This window comes from Peromyscus maniculatus, chromosome 14 (genome assembly GCF_049852395.1).
Source record: "Peromyscus maniculatus bairdii isolate BWxNUB_F1_BW_parent chromosome 14, HU_Pman_BW_mat_3.1, whole genome shotgun sequence".
NCBI lineage: Eukaryota > Metazoa > Chordata > Mammalia > Rodentia > Cricetidae > Peromyscus > Peromyscus maniculatus.
Window position 1 is genome coordinate 31,884,732 of NC_134865.1, and position 24,692 is coordinate 31,909,423.

At 38.5% G+C, this 24,692-nt stretch overlaps 1 protein-coding gene across 6 annotated transcripts in view; it reads right to left on the bottom strand.

The window, feature by feature from the left end:
* Dgkb (diacylglycerol kinase beta) overlaps positions 1-24,692 on the bottom strand; it is a 707,644-nt gene that overhangs the window by 13,003 nt on the left and 669,949 nt on the right. For all 6 annotated transcript variants that reach the window (XM_006983950.4, XM_016002476.3, XM_006983949.4 and 3 more), the window contains 2 exons: positions 21,168-21,288; positions 19,472-19,532 (listed from right to left, as the gene is read on the bottom strand). In XM_006983950.4, the coding sequence (XP_006984012.1) occupies positions 19,472-19,532; positions 21,168-21,288 (182 nt within the window). The remainder of the gene's footprint in view (positions 1-19,471; positions 19,533-21,167; positions 21,289-24,692) is intronic.

A 24,692-nucleotide genomic window follows, 5' to 3' on the forward strand; every position in this document is an offset into this window, starting at 1 on the left:
GAGAGAGGGAGGGAGGAAGGGAAAGAGAGAGAGAGGAAGGGAAAGGGAGAGAGAGAGCGAGCAAGAGAGAGCGAGAGAGCGAGTGAGAGTGAGAGCAATGAAACAACAATTTTCTGAAATATCTTCCCAACTTCCTTACAATTCCATTTTCTGGGATGATAACAATTTCCAAATTTAATGTTAAGTCTTTAATAGCATCAAATTCAAAGAAGTCACTGTGAAGATTAAAAAAAAAGTCTCAAAAATGAAGTTGAGGGTCTTCCTGGCTAATGCAATTCATAGGAATTTTAAATACATAGAATAAAAGAAATTTTTTTCCTGCCGTCAATGAGCCACTTGGCCACACTGAAGGAGAAATAGTTATATACCTGGATTTGAAATTTCTTTTAAGATAAAAACTTTGTTCATCATAAAAAAATATTTTATGGCCTTTATTGGTTTCCAGGAAGGTCAAGGACATTCTTAAAGCATTTTTATTATTCCTATATCTCTAGTGAGAATTATATCGACAATTTTATTCCAAGAATCATCAAATCTTTAGTCTTATGAGAAAAACACTACCAACAACAGGATAAAGAGAATAACACAAGAAACTTCCCCCCTCTAATGACAATAAAAATACATTCATAATTCACTTTTTATGAATTATACTTCATCGCAAATTTCCTGTATGGTCTTTTTCATCTAGTAAAGCCAAACAGACAAACAGACAACATGGACTTAAAGACCTAAAGCAAGGCTTGAGCTCACCCCTGGTGCACTTGGACCCGGCCAGCTTTTGGAGTCTGGTCAAGGATGCCCTGTGTGTGCTACTGAGTCATTATCTGTCCCAGGAGGATAACCAGCAAATGTCACTTGATGCTGTATATATGATTAATGGTTGCTATTATTTTTCAGCAGCAATTTATTTGTATTTTTAATGTAATCATGTGTTTTCCAGTGAAAAACACATTTTTCAAACTTTCCATCTGAGATAAAAACGTCCAAATTCCTTGGATGTCACCGAGATGCTGCATAGTATGGTTACCTGCTTTCACTCTGATAGCTGGTGGCATCTCTGACACATGCTAGGTTCCCCCTTTACCCAAAGAAATACTAGAAAAATACCACTATGGGGAATTTGCTAATTATTAAAAGCATTTTTTTTTATCAACAGTGTCCACTTCCTTAACTCAGCCATGCCCTAGTTTATCATGGCAATGATCAGAAAAACCCAGCCTTTAGTGTTAAGGCTCCTCAAGGTAATACAATTTTGACATCACAGTTATTACAGAATGTCCATTGTATGATGCCATGATAGTTGACATTCTCAACAATGTGTCTAGTGCATTGATGAGTGAATGCACTCTAGTTAGCCTAATGTGAAGTAAAAAGAAAAGTACTGATAGTTTTCCAGATTCCCCCCATATCAAGGAATTGTTCCATCATTTTCAGCTGCTCAAGAAGACTCGGAAACTTAGCTCATCCTTAAATGACCCTTTTCTTACCTCTCTAAACAGTTTCCTACTGAACGAGGCTGATTTTCTGTGTTTAGGCTCTACTGTTGCAGAAGTCCTGCAACATTGGCTACTCCTGGTGCACAGTCTCGACATGATCGTTTCAGCCTGCATCCCTGTTGCTCAAACCTCTCCTCAGTTCAACATGACTCTTGACCCAAAACTGAAGATTCTTTCTGTGGACTTCAAGGCCCTGGTGCTTCACAGGAATCACTCCTACTGAACTACCTGCTTTGCTTAGGGCTCCTTTCTTTCAGCTCAACTTCTGTCTTGTTTTCTCTCAGATCCTTGCATGCCATACACCTTCCCACATTGCTACTTTTCCCCTATTGGCCATGTTTTCTTCCCCTTTGGATTGGTTATTTACTATTCATCTTTTGATTTTCAGTCTGCTTTGAAATTCTGTGAAAGTTTTCCTGGTCTCTCTCTCTCTCTCTCTCTCTCTCTCTCTCTCTCTCTCTCTCTCTCTCTCTCTCTCTCAGTTCTTTCACAATTTCATACAGGTCTATATCCAAGAGTATACAGACTCAGGCTCTTTATTATGCTGCCTCAGAAGTATAGCCCAATAGTGTATATTTCAGCCCAATGCACCCTAGGTACCTTCCTTCACAGACCTTAGTTCATTACAAAATATCAAATTTATTTAAGAAGAATATATCTACACTCAGTTCACAAATCATGTCATGAATTTTTACCTTTCCATTATAAAACTATAAGAAAAATGTTAGCACCTTCATAAAACATCATTAATAAAGTGTTATCAATATTATTAATATGAGATTCATTAATAAACATTTGACAAAGGAACATTTAAGTGAATTACTAATCTTTTGACTTGATTGGGATAAGATAGTTGCATTTTCTTACTAATTTTTATTTGGTGAGTTGACTATCATTGTATTAATTAAGGCTTCTGTTGCTGTAATGAAACACCATGACCAAAATCAACTTGAGGAAAGAGTTTATCTTACTTCACAGTTTGTAGTCTATTATCCAGAGAAGTAAGGGCAGGAACCCACGGAAGTGGCCTGGAGGCAGGAACTGAAGCGGAGGCCGCAGAGGAGTGCTGCTTACTGGCTTGTTCCTCCTGGCCTGCTCAGTGTGCTTCCTTATACCATCGAGGACCACCTGTCCAGGGGTGGTGCCACCCACAGAGAGCTTATACCATAAGGACCACCTGTCCAGGGGTGGTGCCACCCACAGAGGGCTGATCCATCTCATATAGATCATTATTCGTACTAATAACCCACAGGTTTTCCAACACACAAATCTTATGGAGTCATCTTTTTTAAGATTCCCTCTTTCAGATAATGTCTATGCTTGTGTCAATTTGACAAGACCAAAGAGCACACTCTTGTTTGATGATATTCAGTCTCTTCACTCCACAGAATTACTTTGAGGATGATGCAGTTAATATCTGAAGGTTGCACTTTTTGTCACCTCAAATAAAGCCTGTGGAACTGTGTTCAGAATTTTCAAATAAATAGAAACAATAAATTATTAAATTCTATGCAGGTTGTTTTCATTAAGAGTCATTAAATTTGTATTGGCTAAGATTCTTATGAAGTACTGGTTCTTATTTTGGAATCATTGCAGTTGCTTGCCTCGTTATGAAAAGTTTATAGTACATTAGCTTAGTTGCTAATCTTACTGCATGAAATCAAAGCTAACAGAGCAACAGCGAAATGGGAACAAGGCTAATGTGAGACAAGAGCCGGGCTCGGGTCTGGTGATCCACCTGAAGATGGTCTTGAATTGCTGAGAGAACTCAATCCTGTGAGTCAGTCTACTGATGTACATCAGCTAGGATACACCTCTGAGCTGACCCACTGTAGAGAAAGAGGCTAGAATCTGGCCTGCATACATATTTTGGTGCTATTGAAAGCTAATACTTCATTCATCTCTCCTTGCTCTCTGTTCCCTGTCTGCTGTGTCCAGAATTCTGTTAGTTGCAATTAGTTCTCTCTCTTGTAACAATTGCCATCTTGCATCACAACATTCAAAATGCGTAAGGTATTGTGCATTGGTACACTGCTCATTATGTAGCATGTTTTTACATATTGTGTCCAGTTGGTTTTGGAATTCTTACTGAAAGGTTTAAATATGAGAGATTATTATTTTTAGCTAAATAGAATTAATTTTCAAAATGAAACCAACAATTCTTTGAAAATAAGGAATGAAAGACCATTTCAGTTTTATTCATAATATTTAAACTGAACATATTAAGGCAAAGAGCTATAAGACAGGTAAGTCTAATTATAAACATAGCATTTGGGATAACTTTAAAAAATATAATAGGGCAATAAAAATTATTTAAAATATTTTGCTTGAATTGCAATCAAATTTAATCAGTTAGGCATTAATTAAGCTCTAATAATGTACTTCAGTATCTTTCCTAAGTAGTGTGATCCATTTCCCCTTCATCCAGTTTGAATTGTGCACATTATGGTGTCATCATCATTTTAAAGCATACTGAGAAAATGACAGAGCTGCAAAATTAAAATAAATGATTAATGATATTTTTTTCATGTTTTATACTAATAGGTATTACTGGGTTTTTAAATTAATAGAGCTGTCAAGCAATGAACCGAAATGGAAATTATATATTCCAGAAACACCTAGAGATGACACTGTGGAATATTTTAAGTTTTAATTAGGAGGGGCAGTTGTTTTGTCCCCTGTAACCACTGAAAATTAATTGGAAATTAGTCACCACCAGTGCGTTTTTTTCCTTTAACAACCTGAAATGAGGAGACGGCATCTTTATGCCTTGCCAGTCTTGTTTGGGGGCCAGACCGCGCAGGCAGTAAATTGCGTTGTCAATTACAAAAAAACAACAACTGTTGTGAAATTAGGAAAAATTAGGTACAGGTAAACAGAACTAATTAATGCACAAGTAACAAAGGAACACATAAAATAATGCCCACCTAAACACTAACTTGTCAGTCTTTGAAAAAAAATTAAAGTTTAGAAATGTAAATGTATGCAACATCTTTACCAATTCAGACTTAGTTAAAGGGTGCGTGCACTGTGCTTTATCTTAACCTCGTTTGCAGCATTCTTTCTATTGACACCTTAGATTGTTGTGCACCCCTAGTAGCAGCACTTTGCTTGATCAAGTGTATTTCATGTTAATTTCACAGTCCTCCAAATAGGAATACAGATACTCACTAAGTAACAAAATGTGGAATTTCCTTCAGTGGGGACTTATCACTTTTCTGTATTTAAATATTTAGGCCCAATGTCATTTCTTTTGTTCCTTTGCTCTGTATTTACTTGTTTTGTTCCTTGACAGTTTCATAATTGTACATGATGATTTTTTCACCCCATCATCCTGTCTCATGCTCCCCACTCCTGCTGAAACCCTTTTCACAGCAAGTTTCTCGTCGTGTGTGTGCGTGTGCGTGTGTGTGTGTGTGTGTGTGTGTGTGTGTGCGCGTGTGTGTCCTACCAAGTTCAACTAGGATTGTTTACATGGGTGTGGGTGGGAAGATTAGTTACTGGAACATAGGCAATGTCCCATGTATCAGTGGCTACACCACTAGAGAAAGTGACATCTCTTCCTCTAACAACTATTAACTGTCAGTCGTCAGGGAAATGTGTGTAGGCCCAGTCCAATTTCCAGGCACACACACAAATTCACTATTTGCATTTTTTCTACTTATAATTTATGGATTACTCCTTTTCATTCATAACTAAAAATACATTTGCTTCTTGCTGGATCTGTTCCACACCCTTATAAAGTAAACGATTAGAATAGTACAATGCGGCGGTCTCCTCTCGACCAGCGAAAAAGAACGACCACCACTCAAGGATTCTTCTCAGATCACACTTTATTGGAGAGCCTTTGGTTAAGGGAGCACTAAAAGTGGCTGCTTTATATAGGGAAAAGAGGCGCGGATCGCTGGCTGAAATTAGCTTGCCACCACCAGGCACCACAGGATTGGCTAGGGACCAATATATAGCTTGCACATGTGCAAAGCCGAGGCGCGTATTTCGTCGAAAGCATTGTCTTAGAAGTAATAAATCTTCAGAATGCAAGGAAGTCAGCGCCATCTTATAATGGCGATTGTCCCGGCTCCCTGCAGTACAAGATTCTCTGAAACTAATATCTGTCAACTCAGGAATGGGGCAAGCAGGAAACAAAAGAAAGGACTGCCACACTTTGCCAAGACAAAGTAGGACAGCCCTTCACAGATAAGTCTGTCAGATTTGCTAGGCCTGTGGGCCAAAAATGGATGCCCCAATGTTGCAGAGGCTCTGTCACGTGAGGAGTTGGTGAGGTAAGAGGTAGTGGCTGTGGCTTGCTCTGCTTCTCTGATCTTTCAGGTTTCACCATGATGTCAGGCTCCAGGTTTTTACTATAAGGCCATTTAGGATTTGTGCAACACAGGAGTGCTAAGTTACAGTAGCTATATAACTGTCAAAGAGAAAATAATCAACCTGGTGCTTCAGACATTACCTAAGAGTACTTAAAGTTAATCAGTTTAGTGTAAGGGCCTGAAGAGATTCAAGTTAGGAAAATTTACTGATAATTTTACAACATTCATCTATTCTGAATAAATTCTGATCTAATTTTGTTTTTAGATGATTATTAAACATAATCCATATTATTGTGTCATACTGTCATTTTCCTGTATCTGCAAATTCTAGTGGAAAACAATGAAACTCACTATTTCTTTTTCTGTAACACTCTGTCCAAACCTTAGATATATGTCAGACTTTGTCCCATCATAAAATCAGATGGACTTTTCTCTTCTTTCCAGTTCCATCTAAGATTATGGCAAAGTTACTCTAAATATAAAACAAGAAGAAGTCAGGTGAGGTGGCACATACCTCTAAGCCTAGCATTCAGGTAGGCAGACCTCTGTGAGTTCAAGGCCAGTCTAGTTCTACATAGTTCCAGAACAGCCAGAACTACATAGTGAGCTCTTGTCTCAAGAAACCAAAACCAAAATGACAAACAAAATCAAAGAAACAAAAACCAAACAAACAACAAATGAACAACCCCCCCCCCCCTGCCACACACACACACAAAACAACTAACCAACCAACAAAGGAACAAAAACCCAGGAAGAAATTTCAAGGGCATTAAATTAAAATTAAAAGTACTGTAAAAATACAGTACTAAACTTACACCATAAAATCATTGTTTCTTCCTTTGTGTTACTAAATACCATCAGTCATAATCTCAACAACCTTATACTATCCCCTTGTGATGTGTAGTAATTGATGTCAGTAGTAAGAGAGTCTTTGCAAGAACCTTAAGTAATTCTGAAATCCAGAGGCCATATAAACCACAGAAGAGGAGACCTTGTGCTCTGGACTGCCTTTATTTCCCCTTCACCCGGATGCAGAGACACTTAACTTCCTAAGTGGTTTTTTCCCTCCCTCCTTACAGAAATTCCATAAAACATTGCTTTCAAGGATTGAAAAGTATTTTTAACTTCTGACTGCATGCAATTTCTGCTAAAGTGCAAGAAAAGTTGACTATTTCGGTTGCAGATGCCAGCTTGCTCAAAATAACATTTAAAATAGTAAAACCTAGAATGGTTTTCAAATAAAAACTGATGAAAAGAAGTTGTTAACAAAATGGCTGTGATTCTGTCAAACAGAGTGGCAAGGTCTTAGAATTTCTAATCTGTCTTTAGTCCTCAGGCTGGGGGTTGTGACTTAAATAGTAAATTTAAGGAGATCCAAATGCTGTATTAAAAAAGGACAAATCTAGAGTGGGGTTTTTGTTGCTCAAATCTGTCCCATTCTCTCCTAATTCTTCCCTGGTATTGTTATTTGACTGACGGAATTTCTTGGTGGGAACTGCTCCATGTTGGAGTTGACTTTAAGAATGTGTGTTGTTGTTGTTGTTGTTATTCTTTTAAAAACCCAAAGAGCTAGGAATGTGGCTTAGTTGGTAAAGTGCTTGCGTAGCATGCATGCAGCCCTGGGCTTGATGACCCACACTGCCTCAATCTGGACTTGATAGCATAGCCTTGGACTCTCAGCTGTTGAGTGATAGAGAAGGAAAACTATAAATTCAAGGTCAGTCTTAGCTATACAACAGTTGAAACAAGCCTGACTGTGGTTACATAACACCTTGTATAAGTAAAATGAAATAAAAAATAAAAACAAAAGCAATACAAACACATAAAACAAAACAGGTACTATTATGTTTTTTAATAACACGTATGAAATGCCTATTTGCATGATATTTCCAAACAGAGAGCAATTTCATGCCTTTCAACTGCACAGACTTTGAGAAGATCATTAAAACAACCTCTTCTTAAACTAGCTTCTTGAGTATCAATACCCTGGTCAGGGCAAAGAGGAAGTGGCCAGCATCTTCCTGGACTGACTGGTTATTGGACAGCCGTACTTTTTCCTATCAGCAATATTCAGAAAGCTTCTGAAGCCTGCTCCTCTCTTCTCTGAACCTGCTGTCCTTTGGCAAACAAGTATGAGACCAGATGACATGAAGAGCAGTAGAAAAGGGCTTGGGAAGAGTCCGATAACTCTGCCTCACGACCTTGGGTAGCACTTACCCTGAACTTCACAGTCTAAGAGTCTCCTTCTCTGTCATGTCCAATAGTCATGGAAATGTTTCCACATACAAAACAATCTTCAAAGAAAATATCTGTGTGCTTACTCAAATCATTACTGAAGCACAGAAATATCTGAGATAGTAACGTTTTCTTTATAGGTAAGTGGGAGAGCGTTAAAGCTGTTATGGTCAAGAATTTTCACTCAAGCAAGGTAGACACTGTCTTAAATTGCCCAAATACAGTGCTAAGGTGTGGCAAAAAAAAAAGAATGAAAATTTTAAGAATGAATACGATTTTTAACTTAGTCAAGTTTTAGGGCATTTATAAGACTTGTTTAGAGGTTTTGAAAGAGATATGGAAGTGGAAAATATATTGTGAAATTTCCAAGTCAGCAGATGGACACTTGTGGATAATATGCTGACATGATGGAGGGAATTCAAACAGATCTCAAAACAGCCCTAGGCAATAAAACCTGATGCAGAGGGGCAGGGTCCTTCCTTAAGTAAAAATTAAGTCAGAGGCACTGCACTCTCCCTGACAGTACTGCAGACCCTGGGCAGACAGCTTGAGGCAGCTATCAGAGAGGCTGAAAAGCCAGCCAGGCTGATTTGGGGAAAATTCAGAGCGTGAAGTGGACCAAATTAAGCACAAGGTTTGTGAGTGCCACCCCATCTTTCTTGTACTTCCTGGCTTGCATTTAAAGACAACTATTTTATTTATAGCAGATGTGCATCCCAAGTACATCCAGGAAGGCTGAAGAGAAATTGTATTTTTCTTATTCAAGGAGTAGGAAGCAAGAACCCTCTGCATTAGAGATTAGTGAGGTGACTGCTGCTCCCCACCACACACACACTCTCTAATGCCTTCCATCTTGTCTCCTTTCAATTGCATGGCAGAGCCAGGTGCCTAAAACTCAGAAGAGGAGAACTCTCATCTGATAGAGAAATTATGGCCTCAGAAGAACAAGGAAAAGCCCTGTCTGTCTATATCCCCCAAGTCTTCAGAGTAAGCTCCGTTTTAAATGTTCTGCATGCTTTTCTTTTCTTTTGCCTGTTTGCTTTCTAAAGAGAGAGGAAAAGATGTGGAATTGGGTGAGTGGATGGATGAGAAGGTAGGGAAGATTTGAGAGGAGATGAGGGAGGAAAAACTGCCAACATAGTTCACAAACCTCCTAAAACAGTGTATAGACTATTGCTATAATTACTGGCTGCCTCCCAGAGGGTGAAGAGAAGTACCTGTTGCTGAAGACACTACATACCTTGGTCAGAGGACTCAGTCAATTTGAGCTGGATCTGACCTGAAAGCCTCCTGTCTGAGGTCTAGCTTTTTATAATACTAGAAGGTGCTATGCAAGATTCGAAGGCAGGAAAGTAATAATTAGTCCTATGCAGCTGTGGTGCCTATGAAGCCCAACAATGACTAGCAAGGTGTCCTTAAAGGTGCATTGGTGGCATTCATAGGCTGTGGGATGTATTTCTGTATGCTGTGAATATGTGTGGCTCCCATTGGATAATAAATAAAGCTGCATTGGCGTATGGCAGGGCAGGATAAGGTTAGGTGGTACATTCAAACTGAAGAATAGAAGAAGAAGGGTGGAGTTGAGGGAGACTCAAGCCCACCACTGAAGGAGCAACAAGATATCAGTAGACTGGTAATGCCACGGCCACATGGAAACATACAGATTTATAGAAATGGGTTAATTTGGGGCTGCAGAGATGGTTCAGAGGTTAAGGGCACTGGCTGCTCTTCCAGAGGTCCTGAGTTCAATTCCCAGCAACCACATGGTGGCTCACAGCCATCTGTAATGAGATCTGGTGCCCTCTTCTGGCCTGCACACATGCACACAGAACACTGTAGCTATATACATAATAAATAAATAATTTTTTTTTAAAAAAAGAAATGGGTTAATTTAAGATGAAAGAGCTAGTTAGCAAGATGCCTGAGCCACAGGCCATGCAGTTTGTAATTAATATAAGCTTCTGAGTAATTATTTTATAAGTGGCTGTAGGACCATGGGTAGGAAAGATTTGTCTGGACTTCTGGGCAAGGCAGGATTGGAGAAATTTCCGGCTACATTCCTACCCTGGCAGTTACCAAAAGCTGTCTAATTGGATGTAATGTTCACTCAGCAGGATGGGAATAATGTATATAACTGAAAACCTAGCCAGCTACAGGTGCTTAGCGAGGTCATGGATCTTAGAGAACCTACTACTACTACTTTCCTAACTGCAGTCTAAATAATTATCATCAAACCCACGAAGAAATGTAGCTTTCACCCCATTAAACAAAGCTCTCTTTGCAGCAAACGAGCCTATTATAGACAACTACCACCGGATACAATGCAGAAATCAACTGATTGTGGGGTGCTTAACACCACTGGATACATCTGTGATTCAACCCCTATACCCAAGGCTCAGGAAACATATTTGAAACATGTCCAAGAAGACTAATGAGTTTGCTGTGAGACTGTGTCTTCTAGAAATAACAGGGAAGCCACACTCATGAAATCTCACTAACATGGCTGCCTAAACAAGACCTGTTCAATGACACAACCAAGAGATAAGCCAACATAGAAGGGAAACATTTCACAGTTGCCCTACCCCTACACAAAGGACTACTGACCACTAATGACTGCTAAGAGAGGGATGATTAGTCTTTCCCAAGGATGAGCACCTCATTTAATTATCCAATACCACATACTCTGCCATGAACTCATATACACACAAGCAACACTGAATGGACCCAGCAGGTCATATTTATATATTTATGCATATATATGTAACAATAATAATCAAAGAAAAAGTGAGCATGAATTTGAGAGGGAATAGAGAGAGTATGGGAAGGGATGGAGGGAGAAAAGGGTGGTATGATTATATTTTAATAAAATGTATTTAAATTTATGTGTGTTAACACTTTAGGTAAGTCAGCATGGACTGACTTTCAAGGACACAGTGATGTTTGACAGCTGAACTAGAGAATGGACACCACTGGGTTTCCAGACAGGTCTGCAGGACTTTCACACACCAGATGAAATCAGAACACTGATGTAAAGACTGAAAACTGAGCTGGTTCTGTAAACAGAGAAGACAGACAGGCACTTGTGACCTGCCAGCTCCCTGTTAAAATGAGAACAATGACAACAAACCAATGTTCGCTGTAGGAATTTAACAAAAACCAGATTTAAAAAAAACAAAAAAACAAAAAGCAACCTCATACCGTGGTGTTTTAGGTGCTCAGAATATAACACATGACTGAGTACATAAATAATCAGAAAAAACTCAAAAAATCCCACAGGAAAAAGGCAGCCAGCAGCCAGGCAGTAGTGGCACACACCTTTAATTCAGCACTCAGGAGACAGAGGCAGGTGGATCTCTGTGAGTTCAAGGCCATCCTGGGCTACAGAGTGAGTTCCAGGAAAGGTGCAAAGCTACACAGAGAAACCCCATCTCGAAAAACAAAAAATAAAAAACAAAAACAAACAAACAAAAAAAGGCAGCCAGTGATTGAAACTCTGAGGTGACATAAATATTAATCTTCTTAAGCAAGGATTTAGCAGCTATTATACCTGTGTTCTAAGGAGTAGTGGAAGAATTTGTAAAAGAATACTAAGATAGAAATCAGTTGAGACTGTCTTTCGTTGTGATGTTTTGAGATTATTTCTCATGTAGCCATAGTGGGCTTTGAAATTGCTTTAATGTCAAGGATGACAATATAATGATTCTTAATGATATTCTGATATACTCAGAGATGAGTGCCTTATCCAGTCATCATCAGAGAGGCTTCCTTTAGCAGTAGATGGCATCTTATGCCCAGATCCACAGTCAGACATTAGGTGAGAGAGAGTCTAAGTTGGAGGTCTCCATCAAATCCCTCCCCTCTTAGCTCAGGAAATCCTACAGAAGAGGAGGTAGAAAGACTGTAAGAGCCACAGGGAATTGATGACACCAGGAGAACAAGGACCTACATCAATGAAGCAAGGTGCATATGAACTCACACAGACTGAAGTAGCACGCACAGGGTCTAAAAGGGTCCACACCAGGTCCTCTGCATATATATTATAGCTATTTGTTTAGTATTTTTATGGAACTCCTGACTGTGAGAACAAGAGGGTCTCTGACTCTTATGCTTATTCTTGGGACTCTTTTCCTCCTGTTGGGTTGCCATGTCTAACTTCATTATGATAGTTTTTTACTTCTTCTTATTCTATTTTATTTGTTATGCTTGGCTGTTATCTCTGAGAAGCCTTTTCTTTACTAATGAGAGACAGAAAGAGTGGATTGGAGGTGAGGTGAGGTGAGGTGAGGTGAGGTGAGGTGAGGGAAACTAGGAGGAAAGGAATAGAGGGAGGGGAAACTATAATCAGGACACATAATATGAAAAAAGAGTATATTTTCAATAAAATAAAAAAAAATTACAGTCAACATTAGCTGAAATGTACACCAATCCTGTGTCTCGAAAAGCAGGAGGGAGAGGCTGCCGATTGACTGGTGGTCTGGTTGGAGGGTAAAGAACCTCAAAACAAAAAATGGGATTTCAAGTACAGCACCGAAGGAAGCTGCAACAATAGGAAACCTCTAGGAACTGACTCCTACAGTGCACAATGGTTTATCTCAGCTCCAGGAGGATAATTTAACACTATGACAAGGATGCTCAATTGCATTCTCAGGGAAATGAGGAGGCATTGAATTTGAAAATCACAAGAGTCATAGCATCATAACAGCAGTGTTCAGTGTTACTTGGGGCCAGCAGTGTGATGAATGGCTTTGGTTATATTGAGAAATATAACTCAATGCATTAAATAATGATAAAATATTATTTGACAAAAGATGGCACTCTGTTATAAATGACAGTTTAGTCAATTATTATTTCTAGATATACTTTAAGGCTTTACGAGATTACCAAATGACAAGACAAAACACCGCTGTGAATTCATAAGGCAGTAAAGCCAACAGCCTGCTTCTCTCTATTATTACCTGGCCTTGGGTAAGGTACTTGACTTCTCCAGCTTCAGGTTTTCCTATTTTAATTTGTCATATGGAATTATGATAACCTTATTGATTTTAATAGTTTTTTTGAAGATTAAATAAATAATGAATGTGAGTACATTGAACATAAACATTTAATGGATATTAATAAGTATTTACTTAATAAATGCTAGGTATCATTACCATCTTCCCTTTGAATAGCTCAAAGTATTTCAAATGTTTGGAAGTCTATTTGCCCTAATCTTTATGACCCTAAATTGCTGTATGTGAGAAAAGTTCACATTTACAAAATTTTCCATTTTGGGTCCTAAAAGTCTGAGACAAATTGTATTTACCAAGTGATACAGAGTAAGCAATTTAAACTTACGGTTACTCTTAATAACAAAACCAACCACTACATGAAATATTAATCAGCTGCACCATTCCTCTTTTTAATGAGTCTGTCTTTTAAAGGATTTGTGTTTATGGGGTCAAAATGAAGATGAACTCCAGGGAAGCAGAGTGGCAGGGCGATAGGAAAAAGGCAATTCCTTTCTAGAGAAGTGTGGTAGCAAAGGCTGAAGTGGTCAGTGCCCAACTGTAATGGCTGACAGTCCAAGACAGGACCTGGTAGTCATGTCAGAGAAGAGCATCTCATGGAGTTGCCTGCACGGTGGAAATTCAGGCTGCAGGCTTGACTGAGGAACATCATAGATCGAGTCTCATACAAGGCAACTCAGGACTGTCAGATCAGAAGGTCCAGGCTATTCTAGGTGCTGAAGGCATTTAACATGGGAAAGCAAAATGGAGCAAGCAAGTTCCAGGGGAGGAATACAGAAGGGCTAGGGAGAGCATATGTATATAAATGCCTCTTGAAACTCAGCTGGATGTCTGATGAACATTCATATTTCAACTGTGGTCATTTTATAACTTAATTATGATCTGTTTTCAGCTTTCTGCAAAGTGGAAGAAAGTTTCAGGAATCCTCTTGTCCTTAATCATAGATATCCTATTAAAATTCCATGGGCATCATGCTTTGAGAAGGTGTCACAGGTAATTGACTAGTATGCAGCTATTGGCAATCAGGATTTAAAGTCATTTACAAAATACAGCCTCCAGTAAATACACAACTAATAACACAGAAGTAGCCAGAGAAGTTTAGTTATACCAAAACAGGAAACAGAAGGGTTTAATCTTTGGAGATTGGGAAAGTATTCCTTCCATGATACATTCAAACTCTTTGCTTTGAGAATATAATGAATAAAGATAACTCAAAATAACTTTTACATGTATTTAGATATGAAAAATATGTGAATGAATTGCTAGCCAAACTACATTATGTTCAGTGAAAGAAGATTTAGTAGAAAGCATGTTTTAAAATGCTATACTACCCCCAAGAAGTATTTAAGAAATTTATAAATTCAAAATGTACTTGGTATTGGCAACCAAATTATGCAGGAGGAGCAGCTCTGTATTCTGAGAGCTCAGTGGGGATCCAAATGATGGTCCATGACTTCTGGGAACTTCTGTCTACAGGGAGGGGAAATGATTGTATTTTCAATGTGATATGGTTGGTGCTATCCCAGGCAGCAGACATAAGACTGAGCTGGAGGTTAGTGGGGTGGAAGAGGGGACAGGAAAGGCAGTGTCCACAGAAGGCTCTGTGGACCAGAAGCTGTAAGGACTGTCCCACAGAATGAGTCTTGCCCCTCAGCAGAAAAGGGGGAAAGATTTTACAGACTCTTGGGGAGTACATGGAAATATGCAAAGGAATAAGTAGAAGAAGAAACTGTTAAGACAGCAAACTTGACCTGGTTTCAAACAGAAAGCCATGGAAGGATTCTAAGTAGAAGGTATTATGGTGGAATTACAGTTCACAGTGACTAGGCTAAATGGAATTGGCAAGATAAATAAATTAAAAGGGAACAACAGCAGAGATGTAAACACATTTAGTCTTTTTCCAGAAGCCAGAAATGTAATGGGGGCAAGTCTAGGATGGTGGTGCTAGTGTTGGGGAAAAAGGGAATGACTGTAGAAATGAAAATGTGATCAAGTGGTCATATTTATTGGTCATGTTTATCGGTTTGGGGGATATGGAATGTAGTGTAGGATGACTCGGATTTCCCACTCTGGAAACACTGGCGGAGTAATGGGCAATGCTCAAAACAACATGGAGAAGAATAAAAATCCTCTGTATCTGGAAGGGAGATAAGGCAGGAGAGCAGGTGTGCAGTGTAATTTGGAGATGCTGCAATAAGGTTCTTGATTCTGTGTAGTCAATTCTCACTTGACAAAGCTTCTCAGCGGTGGCTGCACAGTTATGGAATGAAACCGGACGTAGTCTGTGCCCTGCCTCATCCTACCGTTCTGTTCTGTCTCCCTCCACTCTTCAGGCAGCCCTTTGCATTACACGAATGCCTGTTAATACAGTCAATCTGCTCTGTGCGCTCAGGAGAATAAAGAGGCTCTAGAATTCACCTTACAGACATCTTTTCCAAACCATCCTTTCAATGTGCATTCTAGAATCAACAGTCTCCCAGTTTAAAGATGTTTATTAAAATGAGGAAGAAATAGTCGGCTAAAATCCACTCTTTGTCGATGTTGTGAATACTGATATACTGTGATGATGGGTATTTAACAAATATCTGTTGATTGTCTTTAGTGGGAGAATTTAGAAAGTAATGAAAGGAATTGTAAAGTATGAGTTTAAACCTCTTTGGTTTTTGCTTTTCTTGATATTTGTGATGAGGCTTGATAAAATTCATTAAGTAAACATAATTTGATTTTTTTCTTGACATTACTTACCTTTTTCATTCAGATAAATGATACAACTTATTTTAATGTTTTCAGCATTGGTGTTGTTAAGGAGATTTACATTGTTAGCAACCATCACTACAGTAAAGCTCAAGAATCTATATTATCGTGATTTAAAAAAAATAGTATTAATTGATTTAAGAATCAAGACATATGCATTTCTTGCCCTTCTCCACCATCTATTCAATTCAAAAGAAAGCAGACCTTCTGCTTTCCTCTAAAATTATAACTAGAGAAACTCCTTCATAAATTGAATATCAGCTTATGGATATTTAAATTTAGCAAAGAATTTTAACATTCTACAAATTCTTATGTTCTGTAAGAAAAACATTGTGCTATTTTATTGAAGGAAAAAACCCTTCTCTCTAGTTAAACTATACCACTGCTAAGAATATTAAAAATTCTCTTTAGTTAAAATAAAATTTAAAGTTCAAAGTCCCATGTGGTTCTAGGAAAAGTAGAATATTCCAGAATTCAAATTAACATTAATAAGCTTTTGTGTAGTATAGTTCTTGGATCACTGAGAGTTACAATACATGTTTTAAATGAATAAATATATTTTGAAGAAAAGAAATTTAAATTTAAATTATATAAAATTATTAATTTAACAATTGTAGATTACAATAATTAATAGGTAAAGTGGGCGTCCTGCTACTAATTGAAAGAAAACCTAAAATCAGCGTCCAAAGGGCTTATATTAAATCAGTTAAACATATCTAAAATGTTGATTAGTTGTCCACAGATATAGTCCTTCCAGAACTGGAATACAGTAGCTGGTGATTTGCCCAGGGCCTTGCCCAAGAGAGCTCTCAAGTCCCCGGGGACTTCCTCAGCTTGGGATGACAGTGGGATCGTGGGGAAGAATCAGCTTCCGGGTCCAGCTGCATGGGCTTTAGTTACTAATCTGCTTGGTGTTAGCTGTGTAGAACAAGAGAAAAAATTTCAGCTTTCCCACTTCAGTGTGTTGATTCCATAAAACGGAGCTATATGTAGTGTGTGTGTGTGTGTGTGTGTGTGTGTGTGTGTGTGTGTGTGTTGCACGTGTCAATACCGATTAAGTATTTTGATATCTGCACATGTGAAGATCTTAGGAAGACTAAAGTACCAGCACTGTCATTACTGCTTCTTTACTCTAGACCCCTTCGGCATCTGAAAGAATGCAAAGACCTAAGGGAGGCCTTTGCTTCCACTCTTTGTGTTTTATTTTTACTTACTCTCATGATCAGGACTGAACAACAAGTCTTCTATTAAAGATGAGAGTACTAGTGTTTCCATGACCATTGCCATCCTCCATCATAAAACTGATTACCATCATGACTACAAGTTTACCATAATTCCTACTATAGCCATCATAACCACGATTTCTCTGGTGTTACGAGCATCAGCACATCCATAATATCATTACCATCGTCATTTTTGCTATTGCTACCACCAACACTGGAAACATCACTACTATCCCTAACAGCACAATTACTGCCACCATTAATGTACTGACTAGCTTTGTGCCAACTTGACACAAGCTACAGTCATCAGAGAGGAGGGAGCCTCAACTGAGAAAATGTCTCCACAATGTAAGGTTGTAGGCATTTTCTTAATTAGTGAGTGATGGCAGGCTGAGGGCCCAGCCCATGGTGAGCTGAGAGTACTGGGTCTATAAGAAAGCAGCCTGAAGCTGGGCAGCGGTTGGCACATGCCTTTCATCCCAGCACTTGGGAGGCAGAGCCAGGTGCATCACTGTGAATTCAAGGCCAGCCTGGTCTATAGAGCGAGATCCAGGACAGGCACCAAACCTACACAGAGAAACCCTGGCTACAAAAACCAAATAGATAGATAGACAGATAGATTAGATAGATAGATAGATAGATAGATAGATAGATAGATAGATAGATAGATAGATAGATAGATAGACAAAGAAAGAAAGAAAGAAAGAAAGAGAGAGAGAGAGAGAGAAAGAAAGAAAGAAAGAAAGAAAGAAAGAAAGAAAGAAAGAAAGAAAGAAAGAAAGAAAGAAAGAAAGAAAGAAGGAAGGAAAGAAAGAAAGAAGGAAAGAAAGAAAAAGAAAGAACCCCTCCATAGCTTCTGCCTCAGCTCCTGCCTCCAGGTTCCTGCTTAGTTTGAGTTTCTGTCTTGATTTTCCCCAATGGGCTGTGATTCAGGGTATGAAAACCAAGTGTACCCTGTCCTTCCCAAGTTGCTTTTGGTCATGCTTCATCACAATAGCGACCCTAATGAAGGCAATCAGTAACAATGGCAATACTTAACATCTGGGAGAGTATAAATGTGAATGTGGCAGTCCCATTCCCAGAGTCTAAAGAAGACCAGACAAAGCACAAATGAAAAACATATAGTAAGTGAAAGAAAAAAGTTAAAGGATATTTGTAATTTACAGCAAGAGAGGGCAGAAAATATTTGAAAATAACCTGTCCAAGCCTCTGCATCGGACGGTGATAGGAAACTGCACATCTACAGGTAAACATGTAAAAGTCGATCCCCGTCTCTCCCCTTACACAAAAATCAATTCTAAATGAATGAAGGAATTTAATATAAGTTATGAAACTGATAAAAGAGAAAGTAGGGTAAACACTTCAAGACATAAGGAAGAGCTCTGTGAATAGGACTCTCATTCAGGAAATAATGTCAACAATCAACAAATGGGAATTCATGAAATTAAAAAGTTTCTGAACATCAAGATAATTAGTCAAAGGAATGAAGAGATAACCTTACAGAATGTGAGAAAATTTTTGTTAGCTATATAACTTACAAGTATTACCATTTAGAATATACAAAGAACTAAAAAAATCTAAACACTAACAAATTAAACATATTAATGAGATGAACAGACTTTTCTCAAAAGATGCAATATTGAGGTAATAAACTTAAGAAAAAGTGCCCAACCACTCTCCATCAAAAAAATGCAAACCAAACTTGAGATTCTAACTCACCTCCACCAGAATGGCAGTTATCAAGAAAAAAAAATATTTTTTTTTACTTTATTACTAAGGAAATAGTAGACTCTAGTATCTATAAGAAATGCCCCCAAAACAACCAAGATTTAATTTATAACACACCAGCAGGTTTTTTTTCTTAATATGTGTCAAGGTCCCCATAACCAGTTTTCTTATTAGGTGCTTATAAATTAAACAAGAGAATTAAGAGAAGTTATCTCAGTATTTTGCTTTGTCCTGGAATTTACAGTTGGTCTTTGGTATCTGAAGTTAGACTCAAACATATATTCAAAAGCTAAGTCATTGACAAGAGGGGACAGTGCTTTCAGCCTGAATGCAACAGCTTCTCTACATAAATAAGAGGAAGAAAGAGGGCCGGGCGTTGGTGGCGCACGCCTTTAATCCCAGCACTCGGGAGGCAGAGCCAGGCGGATCTCTGTGAGTTCGAGGCCAGCCTGGGCTACCAAGTGAGCTCCAGGAAAGGCGCAAAGCTACACAGAGAAACCCTGTCTCGAAAAACCAAAAAAAAAAAAAAAAAAAAAAAAAATTAAATAAATAAATAAATAAATAAGAGGAAGAAAGAGACTTGCCACATAGTTCCTAGAGAAGGCAGGACAAAAGATTAGGTATTGAGGCAACTTAGTCGTAGGAATTAATGATCTCTGGAAAGCAAGAGTAATACCAGTAATGACGCTCCAGTACTCAGTACTCACCGTGCATGGGGTCTGCATCCATGGCTCTCCATCAATCTGCATTGGCAGTGACTTGCTTGTCCTGGAAAAGAATATTTCACTGTAACTATAATGCTAAAATATTTAATATAAGAAATTATCTGTAAAGCACAAGACAATAAGTCCAAGCAAATGTGATCACTGCTGACCTCTTCTGAAAGGGGGGTTTCATTAACTATTAATGAACACTCTGAAAGCTTCCCTGGGCACAAGAATGTTAAAAGCTTCCTGGTGAATGTGGTGACACAAAGAATAATTCTGAAGGCCAAAAGAAAACACCAGGGTTTGTGAATTCCTAAAACCAAAGGACTCCTGTGGACACATGTCTTTTCACCACCACAACCATGCACTCATTGCAAATCTCATAAAAACATGATGGGTGCCAAAGACTTTCTCGAACCAACACATTCATAAAATAATATCTGTTGTGTCTGCATTAAGTCTGTGGTTTCATTTTGGGATCAAAATATATCCTAAGTTTTTCTACAGGTGAAATATTGTGAAAAATTCAAATTTTGGAAACTTTACCATATACTGATTTATTATTTAGTTTTACAAGAACAACAGTGCACTACTTAATAGTAGACCAGTTTTTTTTTTTTTTTTTTTTTTTTTTGGATAATTTGTTCAGTAAATACTTTGGTGCTCCAGTAGCTTCAGTGTGGATGAACACAGGGATATGTTAAAACTGTCTGCTAATTGGTACATCCCCATGACTTGAATTTGAAATATCTCCCATGGACTCATATGTTATGGATATTGCTCTGTATGCTGTGAATGTGTTGCTCTGATTGGTTGATAAATAAAATGTTGATTGGCCAGTAGCCAGGCAGGAAGTGACAAGCAAACAAAGAGAATTGTGGGAAGGCTGGAAGGCTGAGTCAGGAGATGCTAGCCTGCCGTCCAGGAAATAGCATGTAATGGCACACAGGTAAAGCCAGGGATAAATGTGGCAACATATTGATTAACAGAAATGGGCTGAGTTTAAGTGTAAGAGCTAGCCAGTAGTAGACCTGAGCTAATGGCCAAGCAGTTTTAATTAATATAAGCCTCTGTGTGTCTACTTGGGTCCAAGTGGCTGCGGGACTGGCAGGTGAGAGAGTTTTGTCCTGAGAGCCAGGTGGGACACAGGAAAACTTCAGCTACACTCATATGTTAAAGATTGGGTCCCTAGCTGGTAGCCCTATTTGGAAACTTTGAGGTTTAGAAACTTCAATAGGTACACCCTTGTTGGAAGAAATTGACCACTGGAAGTAGGCTCTTGAGAATATGTTGTCCCTAGTCTTTGTCCCCTGTCTGTTTCTTGGCTGGCAAGATACAGCCACCTGCTCTGTCACACCTTTGCCACTTGATGGGCTGATACTTATCAACTCTGAGCAAATAAACCCTGCCTCCTTTAAGATGTTTTCCACTCATTTCTTTGGGTCACAGTTATAAAAGTATAACCAAAACACCAAGGTAGTAAATAAGAGGTTAGATTCTAGAGAACCCAACAAAAAGCAGCTACTAAAAGCCGTAAAAATCTGTTAATTTCCATCATTTTGAAATATGTAAGCTTTAATCATTGATTAGTTGAAACAAATAAGATAGATATCACTGTCAGAAATCTTGCATCTTTTCAGTTAGTTTAGGATCATGTCATGTCAAAGTATGCTGTCAATTATAGTGAAAGAACTACCTGATAACCACAGAGGAGCACTGAGCCAGCCGCCGGCCAGCACTTTTCAGCCCTGTGTATATTTGGCCCATTTCCATTGCTCCTTCCAAGCCAACAACCTCAAGCAGCTGGTCACTCAGATCTGAAAGAAGATAGATGCATGGTCAGTCACAGTAAATGTGCATGTCCACAGTAATGCCACTGCATCTTACAGAAGTCACAAAGGCCACACTATGAAGTGTCTGTCTTGAAAATCAAAAGTAATGAAAAAAAAAAAACGCAGTACTTCTGTAAGTCTTAGTTTAAGTAATCCTTGAGGCTCTATGGAAAACTATTTGCTCTCAGCTTATTCTAACACAAGTGGGAAGAACAAACTCAAAGCCAAATAATACAAAAAAAAAAGAAAGAAAGAAAAAAAGAAAGAAAGAAAAAAGCATACCAGTAGTTTTTAACATCAACAAACTTAATGTTATTCCACATGTATACATGGAAGAGCTATACAACCCACATCAGACATTTGGCAGCAAATACACATTTCATCACTATAAATAAAGCATACAGATCTACTGTCAGACATGATTTTGTTAAATTACTCAAACAAGAATCCTTGGAGATCATGGAGTTGAAGTTTTTTATTTCATAGGTTATCAAGACTTAGTCTTACTTTATTGAGTGGTTTGAACACAAAGTAGCTATGTTTAAGAAATGATAGAAGTTTCTGGAAACATTTGCCTGAGGTTAAGGAATATATACTCTAGCAAAATGACATTTGGGAGTAGATGAGATAATTAGCACATTGCAAACATCATCTTATTATTATTAACAGAATCATCAGAAAGGGGCTGGTACCACCTGTTAAGTGTTTATTAAGCACATGTTACAGTAGCAAGCATGTGTCACAGGAGCGACCTCAGTGATGTATGTCCTAAGTCAACTTAAAGAAGCGGAAAGTGAGAGGATCACTTTTTAAATGTTCACAGACTAAGGACATGATGAAGACAAAGTTGAGCTCACTCACTCTGAAGCACAAACCATGTGCACTAGCTATATGCAAAGGAGATACTTAAAAAAATAGAAACAATTCTTGCCTAAGTTGTACTTTGTAAGCCACAAGCTCTTCCCAAAGGTTTGACTAGTGCTGAAAGCAGAGGGTGACCTTCTATCAGCTGAGTTTCAGGGGAGCCTACCCCCACACTTGTATAGTGGGCTTGCTCATTTACAGAACACAGAATGCTGAGATCCTGGTAGGATGTGGAAAGGACAGTGACCACACATGGCCCTTTTCTTTTGTGATGCTCTTTGTTTTCTGGAGACAGGGTCTCAATGTGTAGCCATGGCTGGCTTTGAACTTGATACCAGACCAGGCTGACCTGGAGCAAAGAGATCCACCTGCCTCTGCTGGGCTTAAAGGCACATGTGGCCATGCCCAGTGCAGTATTCTTGTAATGTTTTTGGTGTATTTTCAAGCATAAATAAATTTGATACTGTTTTAGTAGCAAGAAAATGTCTGGAGGGGGTACCACACAGTGGAAGTCACAGCAATTATACCAGATAAACATGTGGTAGTTCTGCACCATCAGTGTTGAACTTGGGGATAAGCAAATGTGTTTGTGTGGGATCCGTTTTGGACAGGAAGCTTTCACTAATTACTAAGGAATGTGTGATAGCTCAGAGTTCAGAGATGTTAATGATCCATGTTCAATGGAATTCAACTGTGGTGAACAGCTCTTTGAAACCCCCCAAAAGTTCATTAGGCTCACGATCATCAAAAAAAAAAAGTAACATAAGCTCTTAAGACAGAATATACTTTAAACTGACTGATAAGAGAATATTACTTTAAAAACTCTGAACCATAGTTGTAGTAGGAAGTCGTCCCAAATAAAAACAACCATTTAGCTACAAAACGGGTGTACCAGGCCGTGGCTGGGATCTGAAACCTTAGAGAATCCGTCTTGCTGCCTTCACCCTATTTAGACTTGTTTCTCAGAAGCTTATTCTCTGTTTTTAGCTTAAATTTCTGTTGCCAAGAACAGATGGACAAGGAATAGAAACATATTCTTTCAGCTGTAGCCGGCACTCAAATGTGCTTGGCTCTATAGTCTGGGTGCTAATGTTCGCATTTCTTAGGTATATGTCAACCAGAAAGTGGCATCGTGGCAGATGCTGAGGGCCCAGATGTGTGCAAGGTAACAGTTATAATGTACACCACAATGATGGAGCACATATTTGGGGTTGTGGTTTTATACCACTCAGTTCCGAAATAGGTGAGATTTCATGCAATTTTTTTTCTAATGATCTGAGACTAGAAACTATTCTCCAAGTAAAGCAGCTTCTCACAACAGAGTTGATCTGTGAGCCCTAACTTTCCTATGAATCACAGGGATTTGTCTACACCCACACCATATTGCTACTGTCTACCACCCTCCTGCTGATTTTTATCTTTAATTTGTCTTCTTCTCCATGAAAAATACCCTGCAAATCAGTTCTACTGTTAATAATCAGTAAAGAAGATATACCTCATGAATTCAGAAGACTTCAGCTTTTGTACTTTCAACCCTTGCATGAAAAGAATTCTCTAAAAATGGCAAAATATTGAGGAATATGAACAAGAGTAAATAAATCCCATTTTTAGGTCTTAGGAGGAAACCAAAGGAAAAGCTAAAACCTAAACAGTTCTACATTGGAGCTGTGCAAACCGGCTCCCATAAGATGTTGGTCTGTTGATGCTGTGTCCATGTGTCTGTCTGCAATTCTTGAGTTCAGGATCTTGATTGACTTTGGACACATAATTGCTATCTATATATTGTTGACTTTGACTCTGCCTGTAGTACCTTAAAAACATCAAGGCTTCCTCACCCCATACCCAGCCAACCTTTAAGTACCGAGGTCTCTGCAAATCACTGACAACTTTCACTTATCAAATTAATGTGATCTTGGCAATTGATGGCATATTTTAGAAGAGTTATAGAAAACTGTAGGTCATGAGCAAAAATCCACTGCATTGTCTGTTTTTGTGTGAGTTAGGATTTAAGACTAACTTTTATACAATTAACAAGCAGGAACATTTTAACAAAAATAATATATAGTGACTTAAGAACTATGTGAAATGTCAAATTTCATTATTAGTAAGGTAGTTTTCATTCTTAAGTTCTGTAACTGTCTAGCAGGTTCCAAAGACAGGGTGTGTCCTGTGTCAGGGACCATGTGGACCCCAAAAGTCTAAAATGTTCACTGTATGAGCCTTTCTAAAAATGGTTGTCCACTTCTGCTTAAGAGAAACATTAACTCTTTCAGATCACAGAGGTTTTCACTTTAGTTTGTCGCTATAGATATAAAATGGCACCACAGTAGCCTGGAAGACATAATATCAGGACACACATTTCATTGCTCACATCCATGTGGCTCCCAGCTGCTTTAAACCATGGTGTCTCACCACACTCATGTTCAGTGAGGCTTGCCATGATCCATTTGTTAAATATAGATATATCATAAAACAGCAATGTTTCCCATTTATATCAAAAGATTTAGGGCAGCCTAACATTCTCC